General features: G+C 45.3%; 1 protein-coding gene across 1 annotated transcript in view; it reads left to right on the forward strand.

Annotated features, from left to right (window-relative positions):
- Nucleotides 1-3,047: 3,047 nt before the first annotated feature.
- LOC140496209 (uncharacterized) overlaps nucleotides 3,048-18,300 on the forward strand; it is a 132,669-nt gene continuing 117,416 nt past the window's right edge. Inside the window, exon 1 of the mRNA XM_072595707.1 lies at nucleotides 3,048-3,111. Within this exon, the coding sequence (XP_072451808.1) occupies nucleotides 3,048-3,111 (64 nt within the window). The remainder of the gene's footprint in view (nucleotides 3,112-18,300) is intronic.

Below are 18,300 nucleotides of genomic sequence, written 5' to 3' on the forward strand. Positions count from 1 at the left end.
GATGTGTACCACAACATCTGGCTTCTTACCCTCCCCCTTTAGGGATCCTGTAGACTCGATCCAAGACATCCCTCACCTTGGCGTGTGGGAGATAACATACCATCCGGGAGTCTCGTCTGCAACCACTGAATCTCCTGTCTGTTCCTCTCACCATTGAATCTCCTCTCACTATTGCTCTCCTATTTCCCCCCTTCCCTTCTGAGCCACAGAGCCAGGCTCAGTGACAGAGACCTGACCATTGAGGCTTTCCCCTGATAGGTCACTGCTCCCAACAGTATCCAAAACGGTATAGTTATTGATGAGGGGGGTGGCCACAGGGGGGTCCCTGCACTGTCTGGATAATCCCTTTCCCTCTCCTCATGGTCACCATTCTAACAGTGTTTGTCATTACACACTATAATTATTTCTGATTTGGAGATATCGGTGTTGGACTGGGGCGTACAAAGTTAAAAATCACATAACACCAGGTTATAGTCCAATAGGTTTAATTGGAAGCACACTAGCTTTCAGAGAACTGCTCCTTCATCACAATCACCTGATGAAGGAGCGACTCTCCGAAAGCTGGTGTGCTCCCAATTAAACCTGTTGGACTATAACCTGGTGTTGTCTGATTTTTAACTTTATAATTATTTCAAATTTGCTGAGGTGCTTCTCTATTTATTAAAAGTAATTTTCTATCGAAAAAATGATTTCCAAGAAGAATTGACATAATTTATGAAATCATTAACAAGCTTGTTTCACGTTTGTTGGAGAAATTATATTTTGACGTTTTAATCATTGGAAGACATATCCTATTGGAGTTGAGTGTGAGACTTGCTGGATGTTGAGACACTGAAATAATCTGAATACCTGATGGATCAAACAAATGTCCAAGTTGTGACTGATTATTGCAGGCTGGTGAGAATTTGCTCGGACAGAGTCCACATACTATTGTGTTTAATGCTTTACTTGCCAATAATAAAACAAAATGAAATAGCTGTTCTCACATTGTTATATCTGATTATTTAAAAATACTCTCAAAAGCGATGATGACCAAACTGGTGCCAAACCAGCAAAAGGATACACTAATTAGGAGGAGGTGGCCATTTGGCCCATTGACCCCACTCCATCATTGAATACAATCCTGGGGCTGACCTGATTGTGGCCTTGACTCCACTTTCCGACCTGGAGCCTTCGACAGAGACTTCTTTGGTCTAAAAGCAATCCCACCCAACCTTCAATATATTCAATGACCCGGCCTCCACCACGATCCAGGCAGATAAATTCCAAAGTTTAAGGATTCTCCAAAAGGGAAAATTCTTCTTCATCTCCACATGAAATGGGAGGCCCCTTTTATTAGTGATCCCCATCGCTGTGGATTACCCTACAAGGGAAAACAATCCTCTCAGTCCCCCTCAGAACCTTATCAGTTTCAATAAGATCCCCCTCATTCCTCCAAATTCCAATGAGCACATGCCCCCAACCTGTTCAAAGTTTCCTCATAATAAAATCCTTTCATCCCAGGGATCAGCTTGGTGAACATTCTTCAAATTGTTTCCAATGCTATTCTCTCCCTCCTGAAGGAAGGAGACCAAAACTCTACACAGTTCTCATGGTGTTGTCTCATCAATCCCCATCAATAATCTAGCAGGTCAAAGGTTTCCCACTAACAAAACCAAGCTTGGACTCTGCCTGATTGTATTGTAATCTTCTAAATGCCTTGTGACCACCTTCTTTCCCATCCCTCATTCTCAAGCTTCACCCTGGAATGCTCACTGTCACTACTCTTACTATTTGTTGAAGTTTTTATTATGTTTTACTATTTCTTGCTAGTTCCCCTGCAATGCCCCAATTTCTTCCTCAAAATGTTTCATCATCCTTTCCTGATCTCCAATCTGCTTTGCTTTTCAAATTAAACATACGACAGTATTCACTTCATCTTGGTGTGACCTCAGCAATGGCAAAAACGCCGGGACAAAGTGGAGAGGCATCAGAATCTCAACACTGATTGTAATTTTTCACTTCAACCTTAAATCCTTCAGCATCTCGCTATTGAGAGGTAACTATCTCATTTTGATGCATTTGCATCTTATTAATAGTCCAATTCACCTCATTTATATGACGCTGACAATTCTCCTCCCGTTCTCTGAGAAACGAGACAGCACAAATTTCCACTGTGTAACCCTGAAGACTGCACCTCACTGATTACTTGTCCCAGCCATCAGCCATCTCTGCCTTCAGCATAGTATCCCTGCATACTCCATGGCCATCACCCTCCTTGACCCTTCATCCATAAGCAGTCAAGGGACCGGTCTGATTCCAATCCAGGATGTGGAACATGGTCAGTCCGGAGATCCATTACCTTACAGTCCATGGACTGGATCACGATCAATCCCAAAGGCCTAGGGCAGCCAGTCCCCAGGTTACAGGGAGACCAGTCAGGGTGTAGTGGAGACATCAGTCGGGGCTGCGCTAGGTTCAGTCACGGCTGTCCCTCCAAGTCAGACCTAAGGTGTGGCCCACTGTCAGTCCTCAGCTCAGTCCTTGTTGGAGTTCAGACAAATGAGGGAGGATCTCATAGAGACTTAGAGACTTCCACAGGACTGGACAGGGTAGATGCAGGGAGAATGTACCCAATGGTGGGTGTGTCCAGAACCAGGGGTCACAGTCTGAGGATTCAGGGTAGGCCATTGAGGACGGAGATGAGGAGCCATTTCATCACCCAAAGAGGGGTGAGCCTTGGAACTCATTACCACAGGAAGGAGCTGGTGACAAACCATTGAATGTATTCAGGAAGCAGCTCGAGATAGCACTTGGGGCGAATGGGATCAAAGGTTATGGGGCGAAAGCAGGATTAGGCTATTGAGTTGGATGGTCAGCCATGATCATGATGAATGGTCAAGCAGGCTTGAAGGGCCGAATGGCCTCCTCCTGCTCCTATCTTCTGTGTTTCTGTATTTTGCTCAGTATCATTCAGGGGCATATGGGTGAAGGATCAAGGTAACCTGGGGAAAGTGAGCTACTCATGCCTAGGGGTAGATTTCATTGCATCGAGTCACTAGGGGGATATGAATCGACAGGGGGACGTTCTAGAGAAGAAAGATGAAATCAGAGGGGGACTGGCTCTCCCAGGTAACGATCATGCAAAGCCATCAAGGACATTGGAATTTATAAATTCATTGCCCATCGGACTAAAGTGAGCACATTAATTGTAACATGAAGGTGCTCTAAGAATCAGGGGGACACTGTAAGGTCATAGGGAACACAGGGTCAGCAACATAAAAGGGAACATGAAGGATGGAGGGAAAATATTCTCACACAGAAATAGCCTGCAAGTCTCTCACAAGAACATGAAATTGGAACTTTATCACAAAAGCTCAAATATCAATTACACAACAGCAGCAAAACTGGCTGAGACCAGATGAAAAGTGGGTGGAGCAGATATTCCTCTTCTGGGGTGGGTGGAGTGGTTAAGAATCAATTAGCCCTGGTGTTAATGTGAGGGAAGCACAGCCCAATGAAGCTGGGTCAGTGTGTGTGACATACAGGCTTCCCTCTTCCCACATGAGCCACCAGGTTCTTCTCCAGCTAATTCCAGAATGTTTTCCCTGCAGGGAGTGAGGAGCTGAAATCCACCAGATTATGGAAAGATGTCGAGGCAATAAGGTAGTGGCGATGGGAGATTTTAATTTTCCCAACATTGACTGGGATACACTTAGTGTCAGAGGCCTGGATGGGATAGAATTTGTAAGAAGTGTCCAGGAGAGTTTTCTAGAGCAAAATATCAATAGTCCGACGAGGGAAGGGGTCATATTGTACCTGATATTGGGGAATGAGCCAGGCCAGGTGGTAGAAGTTGCGGTGGGGGATTTCTTTGGGAACAGTGACTGTAATTCTCCAAGTTTTAGAATACTCGTAGACAAGGATGAGAGTGGTCCTAAGGGAAGAGTATTAAACTGGGCCAAGGCCAATTATATCAAAATTAGGCAGGAGTTGGGAAATGTGGATTGGACACAATTTTTTGAAGGGATGTCCACATTTGAGATGTGGGAGGCTTTAAAAGATAGGTTAAAGATAGTGCAGGATAGGCCTGTCCCATTGAAGGTAAAGGATAGGGAAGGCAAGATTCGGGAATCGTGGATGACAGGAGAAATCGTACGATTAGCCAAGAGGAAAAGGGAAGCATTTATAAGGTCCAGGCAGCTAAGAACAGAGTGGGCCCTGGAGGAATATCGGAAGAGTAGGACCAGTCTTAAACGAGAAATCAAGTGGGCTAAAAGGGGTCATGAAATAGCTTGAGTGAGCAGAATTAAGGAGAATCCCAAAGCATTTTATTCTTATATAAGAAGCAAGCAGGTAACTAGAGAAAGGATTGGTCCACTAAAGGATAATGAAGGAAGGCTGTGTGTCGAACCTGAGAAAATGGGTGAGATTGTGAATGATTACTTTGCATCAGTGTCCACGGAGGAGAGGAACATGATGAACGTTGAGATTAGAGATTAGTCTGGATCATGTGAACATAAGTAGGGAAGATCTGTTAAGTATGCTAGAGATTATTAAGGTGGACAAATCCCCAGGACAGGATGGGATCTATCCCAGGTTGGTGAGGAAGATGAGAGAGGAAATAGGTGTGGCCCTGACAGATATCTTTGTGGCATCCTTAAACACAGGTGAGGTGCCAGAGGACTGGAAGGTTGTTCATGTTGTACCCCTGTACAAGAAGGTTAGTAGGGATATTCCAGGTAACTATAGACCAGTGAGCCTGATGTCAGTGGTGGGAAAGTTGCTGGAGAGGGCACTGAGGGATAGGATCTACTTATATTTAGAAAGGAATGGGCTCATCAGTGATGGTTTTGTGCGGGGGAAATCATGCCTTCCCAACTTAATAGAGTTCTTTGAGGAGGTGACCAAATTGATTGATGAAGGAAGGGCTTTTGATGTCGTACAGATGGACTTTAGTAAGGCTTTTGATAAGGTTCCCCATGGTAAACTAATGGAGAAAGTGAAGTCACGTGGTGTGCAGGGTGTTCTAGCTTGGTGGATAAGGAACTGGTTGAGCAACAGGACACAGAGAGTAGTAGTTGAAGGGAGTTTCTCAAAATGGAGAAAAGGTGACCAGTGGTGTCACACAGGGGTCAGTGCTGGGGCCACTGTTGTTTGTGGTATACATAAATGATCTGGAAGAGGGCACTGTTGGTATGATCAGCAAGTTTACAGATGACGCAAAGATTGGTGGAGTAGCAGAAAGCATAAGGGACTGTCAGAGAATACAGGAGGTTATAGATAGACTGGAGAGTTGGGTGGAGAAGTGGCAGATGGAGTTCAATCCAGACAACTGTGAGGTGATGCACTTCAGCAAGTCTAATTCTAGAGTGAATTATACAGTGAACGGAAGAGTCTTGGGAAAAGTTGATGAGCAGAGAGATCTGGGAGTGCAGGTCCATTGTACCCTGAAGGGGGGTAGCTGCACAGGTGGATAGAGTGGTCAAGAAGGCATATGTTGTGCTTGCCTTCATTGGGTGGGGTATTGAGTATAAGAGCTGGCAATTCATGTTAAAATTGTACAAGACATTGGTTCAGCTGCATTTCGAATACAGTGTACAGTTCTGTTCGCCACATTACCAAAAGGATGTGGAAGCTTTGGAGAGGGTTCAGAGAAGGTTTACGAGGATGTTGCCTGGTATGGAAGGTGCTCGCTATGAAGAGAGGTTGAGTAGGTTCGGTTTGTTTTCATTAGAAAAAAGGAGATTGAGGGGGAACCTGATTGAGGTTTTCAAAATAATGAAGGGTATCGACAGGGTGGATAGCGATAAGCGTTTTCCCAGGGTGAAGGATCCAATAACGAGAAGTCACGCTTTCAAGGTGAGAGGTGAAAAGTTAAAGGGGGTTACACGCGGCAAGTACTTTACGCAGAGGGTGGTGGGTGCCTGGAATGCATTGCCAGCAGGGGTGGTAGAGGCAGGCACGGGAGATTCATTGAAGATGCGTCTGGACAGATGCATGAGGAGGTGGGGAGCAGAGGGATACAGACGCTTAGGAATTGGGCGACAGGTTTAGACAGTAGATTTGGATCGGTTCAGGCTTGGGGGGCTGAAGGGCCTGTTCCTGGGCTGTAAACTTTCTTCGTTCTTTGTTCTTTGTTCACTCCTCTCCACCTTGGGCCTTTCAATCAGGTTATTGGCCAATTTGTCCTGCAATGAGAGAAAAGGAGGAACTGAGCATGTGTAGGGGAATGAAGTGCCAATAGCAGTGATGCAGGGTCACCAGTGAGTAGTAACTACATAATCACTGAAAAGGACAGCGATAGAACAGGAGTTAGAAGAATTCGCAATTGGAGATGGAAGGTCAGCTGTGCAATGACTTTGCGAAAGTGTGGTGGAAACAGGTTCTTGAAGGTAAATCAGTGTCAGTGTGCTGCAAGATATTCAAGTGGGAGATTCGAGGGTTTTAGAGTAAATATGTTCCCACAAAGAAAAAAGGGGGCAATGACCAAATCTCAAGACCCACTCTCCTCAAGATATCAAGGAGCTTATGGGGATAACATAAGGCAGAAAGGAAAGTTTCTATCCAATACCGAGGGGTGTTGTGGGAGAGCAGCAGTGCCCCTTCCTCAGGGCCAGAATGATCTGGGTACAAGTCCCACCTGCCCCAAAGGTGTGTCACATCACATCTAACCAGTGTCTGACTGAAGTAAATAATTCTGTCTGATGCTGAGAACTCACCCTGTAGAAAATTAAGAGGGGTAGGAGAGTGAAAAGAGAAATCAAAAAGGATATTAGGAAAGCAAACTGAAGTGTGTTCCAGATGGCCTCCTTCTTTAGAGACCACAATTTCCCTTCCCACGTGGTTGAAGATGCCCTCCAAAGCTTCTCATTCACATCCCACACCTCTGCCCTCAAACCTCACCCCTCCAACCGTAACAAGGACAGAACACCCCTGGTGCTCACCTTCCACCCTACCAACCTTCGCATCAACCACATCATCCGCCGACATTTCCACCATCTCCAAACGGACCCCAGCACCAGGGATATATTTCCCTCTCCACCCCTGTCCACCTTCCACAAAGACCGTTCCCTCCGTGAATACCTGGTCAGGTCTACGCCCCCCAACAACCCAACCTCCCGTCCTGGCACCTTCCCCTGCCACTGTAGGAATTGCAAAACCTGCGCCCACACCTCCTCCCTCACCTCCATCCAAGGCCCCAAAGGAGCCTTCCACATCCATCAAAGTTTTACCTGCGTATCCACCAAAATCAGTTATTGTATTTGTTGCTCCCGATGCTGTCTGATCTACATTGGGGAGACTGGACACCTCCTAGCAGAGCGCTTTAGGGAACATCTCTGGGACATCCACACCAATCAACCACACCGCACTGTGGCCCAACATTTCAACTCCCCTTCCCGCTCTGCCGAGGACATGGAGGTCCTGGGCATCCTCCACCGCCACTCCCTCACCATCTGACGCCTGGAAGAAGAATGCCTCATCTTCCATCTTGGAACACTTCAACCCCAGGGCATCAATGTGGATTTCACCAGTTTCCTCATTTCCCCTTCCCCCACCTCACCCCAGCTCCAACTTTCCAGCTTAGTACCGCCCTCATGACTTGTCCTACCTGCCAATCTTCCTTCCCACCGATCCACACCACCCTCCTCTCTGACATATCACCTTCATCCCCACCCCCATTCACCCATTGTACACTTTGCTACCTTCCCCCACCCTCCTCCCTGACCTATCACTTCCATCCCCACCCCCATACACCTATTGTACTTTATGCTACTTTCTCCCCAGCCCCATCCCCCTCTCATTTATCTCTCCACTCTGCAGGCACCCTGCTTCTATTCCTGATGAAGGGCTTTTGCCCGAAACGTTGATTTTCCTGCTCCTCGGATGCCGCCTGACCTGCTGTGCTTTTCCAGCACCACTCTTATCTAGCCTCAATTTTTATATCCATCCCGTATTGCTGTACCCACCAGACTTGCACTTTGCACTAACAGGAACATACTGTCTCTGAACATCCATTATCTCATTTTCGAAGGCCTCCCCATCTCTAACCATCACCTCCCCATCTCAACCCTGTGAATTGCCTCACCCAATCAACTTTTGAAAGTTCCTACCTAATATCATCAATGTCCTTTTCTAAACTATGTTAAAACAAATGAAATTATGATCCAATAAGAAAACCAAAAGAAATCCTGATGCTGTAAACCAGAAACAAAAACAGAAATTGCTAGAAAACGTCAACAGGTCTGGGAGCATCTTTGGAGAGAAATCAGAATTGACATTTTGGGTTCAGTGACCGTTTCTCAGAACTGATGGTAGCTGGGAGAAAGTTGGCTTTTATACAGAAGGTGGGTTTGGGGAGGGGTTGAGGGGTAAGCGACAGGTGGAGATAGAGCCCAAAGTGAGAGATGGACAGTCAAACAGACAAAGGAGTAGATAATGGTCAGCTTAGGAAACCCAACCCCAAACCAACCCCCACACACTAGGTCTTGTTATCACATGGTCTGCTATTACACACAGCCCATTGTAAGACACTAATTGTCCCCAGTGTCAGTGATTCATTCTCCGAGACTGACCGTCTGGATTTGAATTGGGTGCATTGTCAAATCTTAGTCCTTGCAGAATCCCTTGCTCAGCAAAAGGAACTCGAGCTGCTGAGATACTTGTTGTGGTTCTCAAGCTGTTGACTTTCTGAATATAAAAGGGACCTTTCAGGAGCCTGTGCCTGTGAGACTCCTCTCTGGATATGGGAATAAATCAGCTCCCACAGTTTCTCATGGTCTCGGTGGTATTTCAACAGCTACCATCTGCTCAATTTGCTGTATATTTCTGTGTTTCTCATCTAAACAGCTCCTTATAGAGTGACAGATGGTTTCTGTTGTAGTAAGACAGGCTTATCCGACTTGAGATTCAATAAGAGTGTACCAGAAGGATCTAACATTTATCCGGAAGCCAGATTTCCAGCAGGTATTCCCTGGACTGGGGAATCACTCTCTGGTCCCGAGGACAGCGGGGAAGAGAAATGGGGAAAGGACACATCTGAGACTTTCCACTGAACACCGAACCTGAACCTGTGCTCTTCAAACTTCCCAGAAACATCCTTGAACTTTGACAGTGGAGCTCAGTGGGCTGGAGAGGTGGTTTCCAGTGCAGGGTGTTGCCAACAGTGTGGGTTCAATTCCTGCATGAATTGAGGTTCCCATAAAGGGCTCTTCTTCTCAACCTCTCCCTTCCCCTGTGCAGGGTGACCCTCAGGTTAAACCAGGACCAGTTGATTCTCTCTCTGCAATGGACCACTCAGCCTGTGGTGACATTACCTTGAACTCATTAAATATTCACATCCTCTCCCAAATCTTTGCTGAATTTGACACATTCGAGTCTGAGTCCCAGTCAAGGAAGGAGCAGCTGAGTCATTTTCCAATGCCCACCTCACAGTCCTTAATCTTCTCGTGGATGGAAGAGTCAGACTTTGTGTTTATGATGGAGGTGGAGGATGGACACAGGTATCTTACCCCATCCAATGTAAGTAATGGATGTTGGTCATTATTATATTTCCCTCGATCCTTGGCTTCTTCCTTTCTCACCTTCAGGATTATTTCCAGTCCATCCCTGACCCTGCTCAGTGAATTGGAGTGACTTTACACAGCTGTATTTCCTCATCTGTGTCCTCTTCTCCCCCAACAATCCATTTCTCCACTCACTCCAAATTACTGCCTTCCCTCCTCCCTCAAAGTATCCTGTGATACACTTTGGGATGTTTCATTAATAAAGGTGCTATATAAATACATGTTGTTGTTGTAGTGTTGCCAGCTCCCCATGCTGTTGCCCATGCACTGTCCCAGGTTGTACATTCTCTTGTTGCTGTTTCTGTTGTCAGCAGCAGCAAAGCATCCGATCTCTGCCTTGGACAGTACGCAATATGGAGCAAACAGATGGAAAAAAACTTGTCTCATTGATTGTAGCTCAGGGGGACCACTCTCTCAGTCAGAGTCACACTTTGTGCCCTGGGAATTAAAGATAATCAGAGGGCTGTTTGTTGAAATATCCTTTTCATGAAGATTTATATCCACATTGTATTTGGATAAACTGCTCATTATTTCTGTGTCCGATGCTTTCCTCCCCCACACAGGACATTCACTGACTGGAATCCCCTCTGAGACTGCCCCAACATTGAAGCTTGGCCCAAGTGTAACTGACTGCATGAGTTCCCTCAGTGATCGATAACATCAGAAGATGGTGCTGCCTGTGACATATTCGGATTCACCTCTTACTTGCCTCAACAGTCCCTTTTTTTTTGAACCATCAATGGATACCATTTCCTGCAGGCCTGTGTCCAGCTCAATGTTAGGGGTGGCACGGTGGCTCAGTGGTTAGCACTGTTCCCTCAAACCACCAGGGACCCAGGTTTGATTCCAGCCTCAGGTGCCTGTCGGTGTGGTATTTGCCCATTCTCCCTGTACCTGTGTGGGTTTCCTCATACAATCCAAAGGAGTTCAGGTTGGGTGAGTGGGCCATGCTAAATTCCCCATAGTCTTCAGGGATGTGTTAGTTTGGGGTAAATGTAGGGGAATGGATTCGAGTGGGATACTCTTTGGAGGCCAGTGTGGACCTGTTGGGCTGAAGGGCCTGTTTCCACACAGAAGGGATTCTATGAATATATTTCCAAGTTTATGAGACTGGTGCACACAGAGCTCAGCTCCGATTGTTCCAGGAAATCAATAAAGCTGGTTATCAATGCAAAAGTACCTGCTCAGGCAAATTTCTAGCACATATAGAATTCCTACATTGTGTGTCAGTTTCTCAATGTCCAGGACCCGCAGGCCACAGGGAAGGAGCTGGTATTACTTTATTTATGCTTTTAATCGGAATATTTTTACTATTTAAGTCCAGGTTGACAAAGTCGAATGTGAAATGTAAACCTACTTGTTTTAGTATATTTTCATTAATCGAGTCTTCCTGAATGAAACTGACCAACACTACATGTTGTGTGAGGAATGCTCAGGGCAATTGTGTATTTTTCTGTTTTTTGCAAATTTCGGAACATAAATGTATTGATACAATTGAGGTTTTATAATGGAAGGAGGAGAACATTCTGTGTGAAGTATTTTGTGACCCTCTGTCTGTTCACTGTTTCATGGAGAGTGAACAAACTGTTCCTGAATTTCTTGGTCTGTTATTGTCCCTCACGGTTCCTTCCAACACTGACCCTGCCAGGGTTAGTGGGACCTACAGGAGGGTATCACATTGGTGAGGGTGGGATTGGTGCACAACTTTGGGTGTAACTCTGGAACCTGCCGTCCCTGTGTTTTCAGAAGCTCCTACACTGCCCTGTGTAAGATTTGGAATGAGGACTGTATGAACACAGTAATACTCCTTCTACTCTCTGTGGATGTCAATATGACTCACTCACACAGTCATCCAGTCTGTACAAAGGCTGGGTCTTGGTTCAAGATCAGGATGACTTTCTGAAGAACAGAAATTCCTATCCCCTGTCCATCATAAGTTCTGAGTCACTGTGTGAACGTTCCAAGACAGTGAGAAAGCAGTATCATTGGAATTAGAATTGCAGGGTCACAGTTTTGTTTAGTGGACAGCTGACTAGATTGATATTTGTGTCTCACAATGATGAGGGTCCTGAGTACACCCCAATGTGAGTGATTTCAGGCAGAGGGCAGTGGATGCTTCTTCCACAGATCTAGAGGCTGTGGTGTGAACATGAAGTGAATGCAGTCTAATTGTCCGTGTTGCTGAGGTCTCACATGGATTCACCATTACAGTTTGACCTCTCCATTGAATACTATGTTGTCAGAGGGATCTATCTGACCCACTGCCCAAATTCAGACAAACATCATTCAGGCCATTTTTCTCTTGACCATGCAGTGCTGCTCATGGAGCTGCTGGTTTTACACACTGTACTTTAACCCCAGTATCCCCAAGAAGATATTGGTGGCAGGAGAACATGTCAGTAATTCTGGTGTCATCTGTGAGGTGGTCAGTGCAATTTTAACATTGAATGTGTGTGTAAAGCCCACCCTCCATATTGGACAATTAGCTCCTGCCTTGCAGCGGCTGTAGATTTTGTTTTCATTTTGCTGTTTATGCAGATTATTCCTGATGTTTATCCTTTGTTGAATCAACAAGTTATTTCCATGACCTACTTAGCCTATTTGATGTGTATTTTAATTGAGGTGTGGGAGAGACAGGGGCTGTAGAATTCCACTCCAGCCGATTCCTGTCTGGACAGATGTGTGGACATGTTATGGGTGAGCTTGAAATATACAGCAGATTCTGATGTGAAAACAGCCTCTTTGGCTGATTTGGTGCATATCCTGCCAACGTGGAGACCATGGGTCCAGTCAATGTCCTCTCCTAATCACTCCGAGCTGGTGGACAATGAGCCAACACCCAACAAGGTCATTTAAACAGACAGCCATCCAATGGCCACTCAGCACTCAGGTACTTTGAGTTTTGTTGTTGCAAAGTTTGTGGATGCCCTGTAGTAACCTTTAAACGTGAAGGTCTAGCTGAACGATGGGTGATCCAAACACTTTACTGGCCCCCTGTTGATTGTGCAGTCTGATTTAGTGCTGGGCTGCACACTGACATTATTGAAGTGAGGAGACAGTGTGTAGTTTGCATGCTGCCTGTCTCAATGAGAATAAATGTGGACTTATCGTAAATTGTAATTCCTGTTTTCTAAAATGGAAGTTTCCTCACTGGAAGTTTTCATCCACAGTCAGTTATTTAGTTAAAGCCGTATTCTGTGTTCAACCTGACAGATTCGTACCTGAGGGACATTAACAATATCTCCCTGGAAAGACCATTTCCCATTGAGCAGTTTGGGTTTCTCTCGCCTTTCCATGTTTGAAACAGGGATCAATCTTCATATTATTAATAAAGTCCTTTTGAATATTGTTTAATGAATGAATGCATATGTTTTTGGTGACAAGATGCGAACTCAAAAATCCAAGAAAGATGAGACCAGTGTATTATAAAACCCTCACTTTAAACTTTTAAACAGTTATATTCTTATGTCTGACCATTCTGTGCTGTATTGAGTAGTTATTTTCATATTGTTCAGACCATTGAAATTGCTTTGTTCAGTATCATTCTGAAACCCCTTACTAAATGCTCTGTCCCTGTTCAGTTCTTCCACTACACACCTTTTTATCTATTGTTCATTCCTTTACAGAATGCTTGTGATGTTGACAGCATTGACATTAGTGGCATTAACAGTAACTGGTGTCACAATGAGGAAGCTGGTCTTGCTGGGTTAAACTTTCACCAATATACCATCCCCACTCCTTAACTAAAAACCCTCAGCATTAACCCCAACTCCCAAACCCCAGCCCAAAACCCAATTTACATCAGTCACCCTGATTTCCAACTTGAACACCTAATCTGAACTAATAACCTCTGACCCTATCCCCAATTTATCATTTGACCCACTTCAAATCTTCCCCCAGACCTATAAACCATACGTTGCCAGTAGCAGGTCTATCGGTTATGGTCTGAATAATCATGTGTGTTTTCAATTGATTATTCATCTTATTTGGAGGAGAGAGTGAGGACTGCAGATGCTGGAGATCAGAGCTGAAAATGTGTTGCTGGAAAAGCACAGCAGGTCAGGCAGCATCCAAGGAGCAGGAGAATCGACGTTTCGGGCATGAGCCCTTCTTCAGGAAAGACTCCTGCTGTGCTTTTCCAGCAACACATTTTCAGCGCTATTCATCCATTTGCCCAGTAATTGTGGCTGGTCAGATTCCTGCCTTAAATATTCTGTAGTGGTGTAATTTGATTCACTCTTTTTCATAATGTATGGTCCTGAATGATTAAAAACATGAGGAGAATGAAGACTGGGATCTCTGGTCTCCTCAGACCATGAACTAACAAGGACAGATGAGCTGCCCTCAGCCTCTATCAGTCCCTGTTTCACTTGGTCACTCACAGCTGAGTCCCAGCAGCCTGACAACTCCAGCTAAGGTTTTCACTCCAACAAAATCTCAATAATTTCCCCCAAAATTCACCGATCACTGTGATTTCAAATGGGAGCTACATCCTGTCAATTGGTGTCACTGGGTGTTGGTACAATGACAGGTCATCATTTAACTCCATGTAATTTTGTATGTTTTGGATGTAACCACCATTTGTGTGACCCTCACCCTGTGCTCTCATATTCCCAATGTTGATTTTCCAGAGGAGGAACCCAGTGGAAGATGCCTCTCAAAACCAGCTCCTTTCACAGACTGATCAACTCTCAACGCCTTCTGTTCTGTTTCTTCAGCTTCCACATTGGGAAAGGTAATTCATTTCTCAGGACTTGCTTTATTTCACTTCTTTTAAATTCCCCAGTTTATTTTCAATGCTGTATGAGGCTGGTGATCCAATGGGATGGATTATGTATCTCAGTGTGAACATTGGTCCCAGTGTTAATGTGATTCCTGTACATTTCCCATCATTGACTGATGAAAAGAGAGACAGAAAATTAACACGATACAAACAGAGTTCGTCGAAGGTAAAGTAACAAATTAAGACAATTGTAGAGATAAAGTTATCACACAAGTGCTGCTGACAGACATAGAATAGTCCAGCACAGTACAGGCCATTCGGCCCTCAATGTTGTGCCAGTCTTTTATCCTCCTCTAAGATCAGACTCACTGATTCACCCTTCCTTGTACGATCTTCCATGTGCCTATCCAAGATTCACTTAAATGTCCCTAATGTATCTGACTCTACTACCACTGCTGGCAGTGCATTCCACATACCAACTCCCCCACACCCACCCCACTCTCTGAGTAAAGAACCTTCATCTGATATCTTCACTAAATTAGATTAGATTAGATTAGATTAGATTACTTACAGTGTGGAAACAGGCCCTTCGGCCCAACAAGTCCACACCGATCCGCCGAAGCGCAACCCACCCATACCCCTACCCCTACATCTACCCCTTACCTAACACTACGGGCAATTTAGCATGGCCAATTCACCTAACCTGCACATCTTTCGACTGTGGGAGGAAACCAGAGCACCCGGACGAAACCCACGCAGACACGGGGAGAACGTGCAAACTCCACACAGTCAGTCGACTGAGGCAGGAATTGAACCCGGATCTCTGGCGCTGTGAGGCAGCTGTGCTAACCACTGTGCCACCGTGCCGCCCAAAATCTTCCACCAATTACCTTAAAATTATGCCCCTTCATGATAGACATTCTGCCATAGGAAAATCTCTCTGGCAATCCACTCTTTCTATGCCTCTGAACATCTTATACACCTCTATCAAGTCATCTCTCATCCTTCTTAGCTCCAATAAGAAAAACCCTAGCTCCTTTCTTCAGATGTCATGCCCTCCAGTCCAGGTAATGTCCTGGTAAATATCCTCTGCATCTTTTTTTTAGATTAGATTCCTTACAGTATGGAAACAGGCCCTTCGGCCCAACAAGTCCGCACCGCCCCGCCGAAGCGCAACCCACCCATACCCCTACATCTACCCCTTACCTAACACTACGGGCAATTTAGCTTGGCCAATTCACCTGACCTGCACATCTTTGGACTGTGGGAGGAAACCGGAGCACCCGGAGGAAACCCACGCAGACACGGGGAGAACATGCAAACTCCACACAGTTAGTCGCCTGAGGCGGGAAATGAACCCGGATCTCTGGCGCTGCGAGGCAGCAGTGCTAACCACTGTGCCACCGTGCCGCCCACGGTGGCAGCTTTCTTCTTGAATGCTTTCCAATAATGAGGCAACTAGAACTGAACACAACATTTCAGGGCTCGGTAGAGCTGCAGCATAACCTCGTAGCTCGAAAACTCAATCCCCCTGCTCATGAAAGCTAACACTCCATACACCTTCTTAACAACCCTATCAACCTGGGTGGCAACTTTGAGGGATCTATGGACATGGAACCCAATATCCTTCAACAAACTTCCTAAGCTATCTTTCCACTTCTTCATCTTACTCATTTATAAACATCACAAAGAACAGAGGTCCCAGAACTGTTCCCAGCAGAACACCACTGTTCACCAAGCTCCAGGTGAATACTTTCCATCAACCATCACTCTCTGTCTTCTATGGGCCAGCCAATTCTGTATTCAGACAGACAGTTTCCCTGTATCCCATGCCTCCTTACTTTCTGTATGAGCCTACCATGGGGAATCTTATCAAATGCCTTACTGAAATCCATGTACACCACATCCACTGCTCTACCTTCATCAACGTGTTTTGTCATATCGGCAAAGAATTCAATAAAGTTTGTGAGGCATGACCTGCCCCTCACAAACCAAGCTGACTATCGCTATTCAAACTATTCAGAAACAGTAACCAGTGAAAAAGTAAATTCGAGAAAGAACTGTTCACCAAGAATTCAAAGATCTCCAGATTCTGTTACTGTTGAGGATAAAAGTCACTAAACTCTGATTTCAGGTTAAGAACATAGAACATAGAACATAGAACAATACAGCACAGAACAGGCCCTTCGGCCCACGATGTTGTGCTGAACCTCTATCCTAGATTAAGCACCCATCCATGTACCTATCCAAATGCCGCTTAAAGGTCGCCAATGAATCTGACTCTACCACTCCCTCGGGCAGCGCATTCCATGCCCCCACCACTCTCTGGGTAAAGAACCCACCCCTGACATCTCCCCTATACCTTCCACCCTTCACCTTAAATTTATGTCCCCTTGTAACACTCTGTTGTACCCGGGGAAAAAGTTTCTGACTGTCTACTCTATCTATTCCGCTGATCATCTTATAAACCTCTATCAAGTCACCCCTCATCCTTCGCCGTTCCAACGAGAAAAGGCCGAGAACTCTCAACCTATCCTCGTACGACCTACTCTCCATTCCAGGCAACATCCTGGTAAATCTTCTCTGCACCCTCTCCAAAGCTTCCACATCTTTCCTAAAGTGAGGCGACCAGAACTGCACACAGTACTCCAAATGTGGCCTAACCAAAGTCCTGTACAGCTGCAACATCACCTCACGACTCTTGAATTCAATCCCTCTGCTAATGAACGATAATACTCCATAGGCCTTCTTACAAACTCTATCCACCTGAGTGGCAACCTTCAAAGATCTATGTACATAGACCCCAAGATCCCTCTGTTCCTCCACCTGACCAAGAACCCTACCATTAACCCTGTATTCCGCATTCTTATTTGTTCTTCCAAAATGGACAACCTCACACTTGGCAGGGTTGAACTCCATCTGCCATTCCTCAGCCCAGCTCTGCATCCTATCTAAGTCCCTCTGCAGCCGACAACAGCCCTCCTCACTGTCCACAACTCCACCTATCTTTGTATCATCTGCAAATTTACTGACCCACCCTTCGACTCCCTCATCTAAGTCATTAATAAAAATTACAAACAGCAGAGGACCCAGAACTGATCCCTGCGGAACTCCACTTGTAACTGGACTCCATGCTGAATATTTACCATCTACCACCACTCTCTGACTTCTACCGGTTAGCCAGTTTTCTATCCAATTGGCCAAATTTCCCTCTATCCCATGCCTCCTGACTTTCCGCATAAGCCTACCATGGGGAACCTTATCAAATGCCTTACTAAAATCCATGTACACTACATCCACTGCTCTACCCTCATCCACATGCTTGGTCACCTCCTCGAAGAATTCAATAAGACTTGTAAGGCAAGACCTACCCTTCACAAATCCGTGCTGGCTGTCCCTAATCAAGCAGTGTCTTTCCAGATACTCGTAAATCCTATCCCTCAGTACCCTTTCCATTACTTTGCCTGCCACAGAAGTAAGACTAACTGGCCTGTAATTCCCGGGGTTATCCCTATTCCCTTTTTTGAACAGGGGCACAACATTCGCTACTCTCCAGTCCCCTGGTACCACCCCAGTTGCCAGTGAAGACGAGTAACACCCCAAGGTGTCTAAGGCCACATCAACATTATTCTCACTGCCTCTACCACTGTCTATTTTGAACTTCCTCCCTCTGTGTATGTGTGTGTCTGTTCATTTTAATGATTGGTTCTTGAATCAAGTGAGTCATAAAAGTCCTCTTTTCATTTAAGAAAGGCTTGAAAATGGGCTCTTGCATTGTGTAGTGAACTTGGTTGGAGTTGAAAGATCATCACTGTAAGCTGAACAAAATAAATAAAATGTTTTTGCAGCTGACTAATAGGAGTCAGAAAACAGGGAGCTGGTTCCCTTCACACAACTCGTTATAACAAGTTCAAAAGTTGAATAAAAAATTGGAAAAGTACATTTATCCTCCTGAATCCTGAAACTTCCTCCAGTCAAAGTCCAATAAACTCTCCAGCAGCGAAGTCATTCAGTTTGGTGAAAGGTCTCCTC

The sequence above is a fragment of the Chiloscyllium punctatum genome, chromosome 26 (assembly GCF_047496795.1).
Source record: "Chiloscyllium punctatum isolate Juve2018m chromosome 26, sChiPun1.3, whole genome shotgun sequence".
Classification (NCBI taxonomy): domain Eukaryota; kingdom Metazoa; phylum Chordata; class Chondrichthyes; order Orectolobiformes; family Hemiscylliidae; genus Chiloscyllium; species Chiloscyllium punctatum.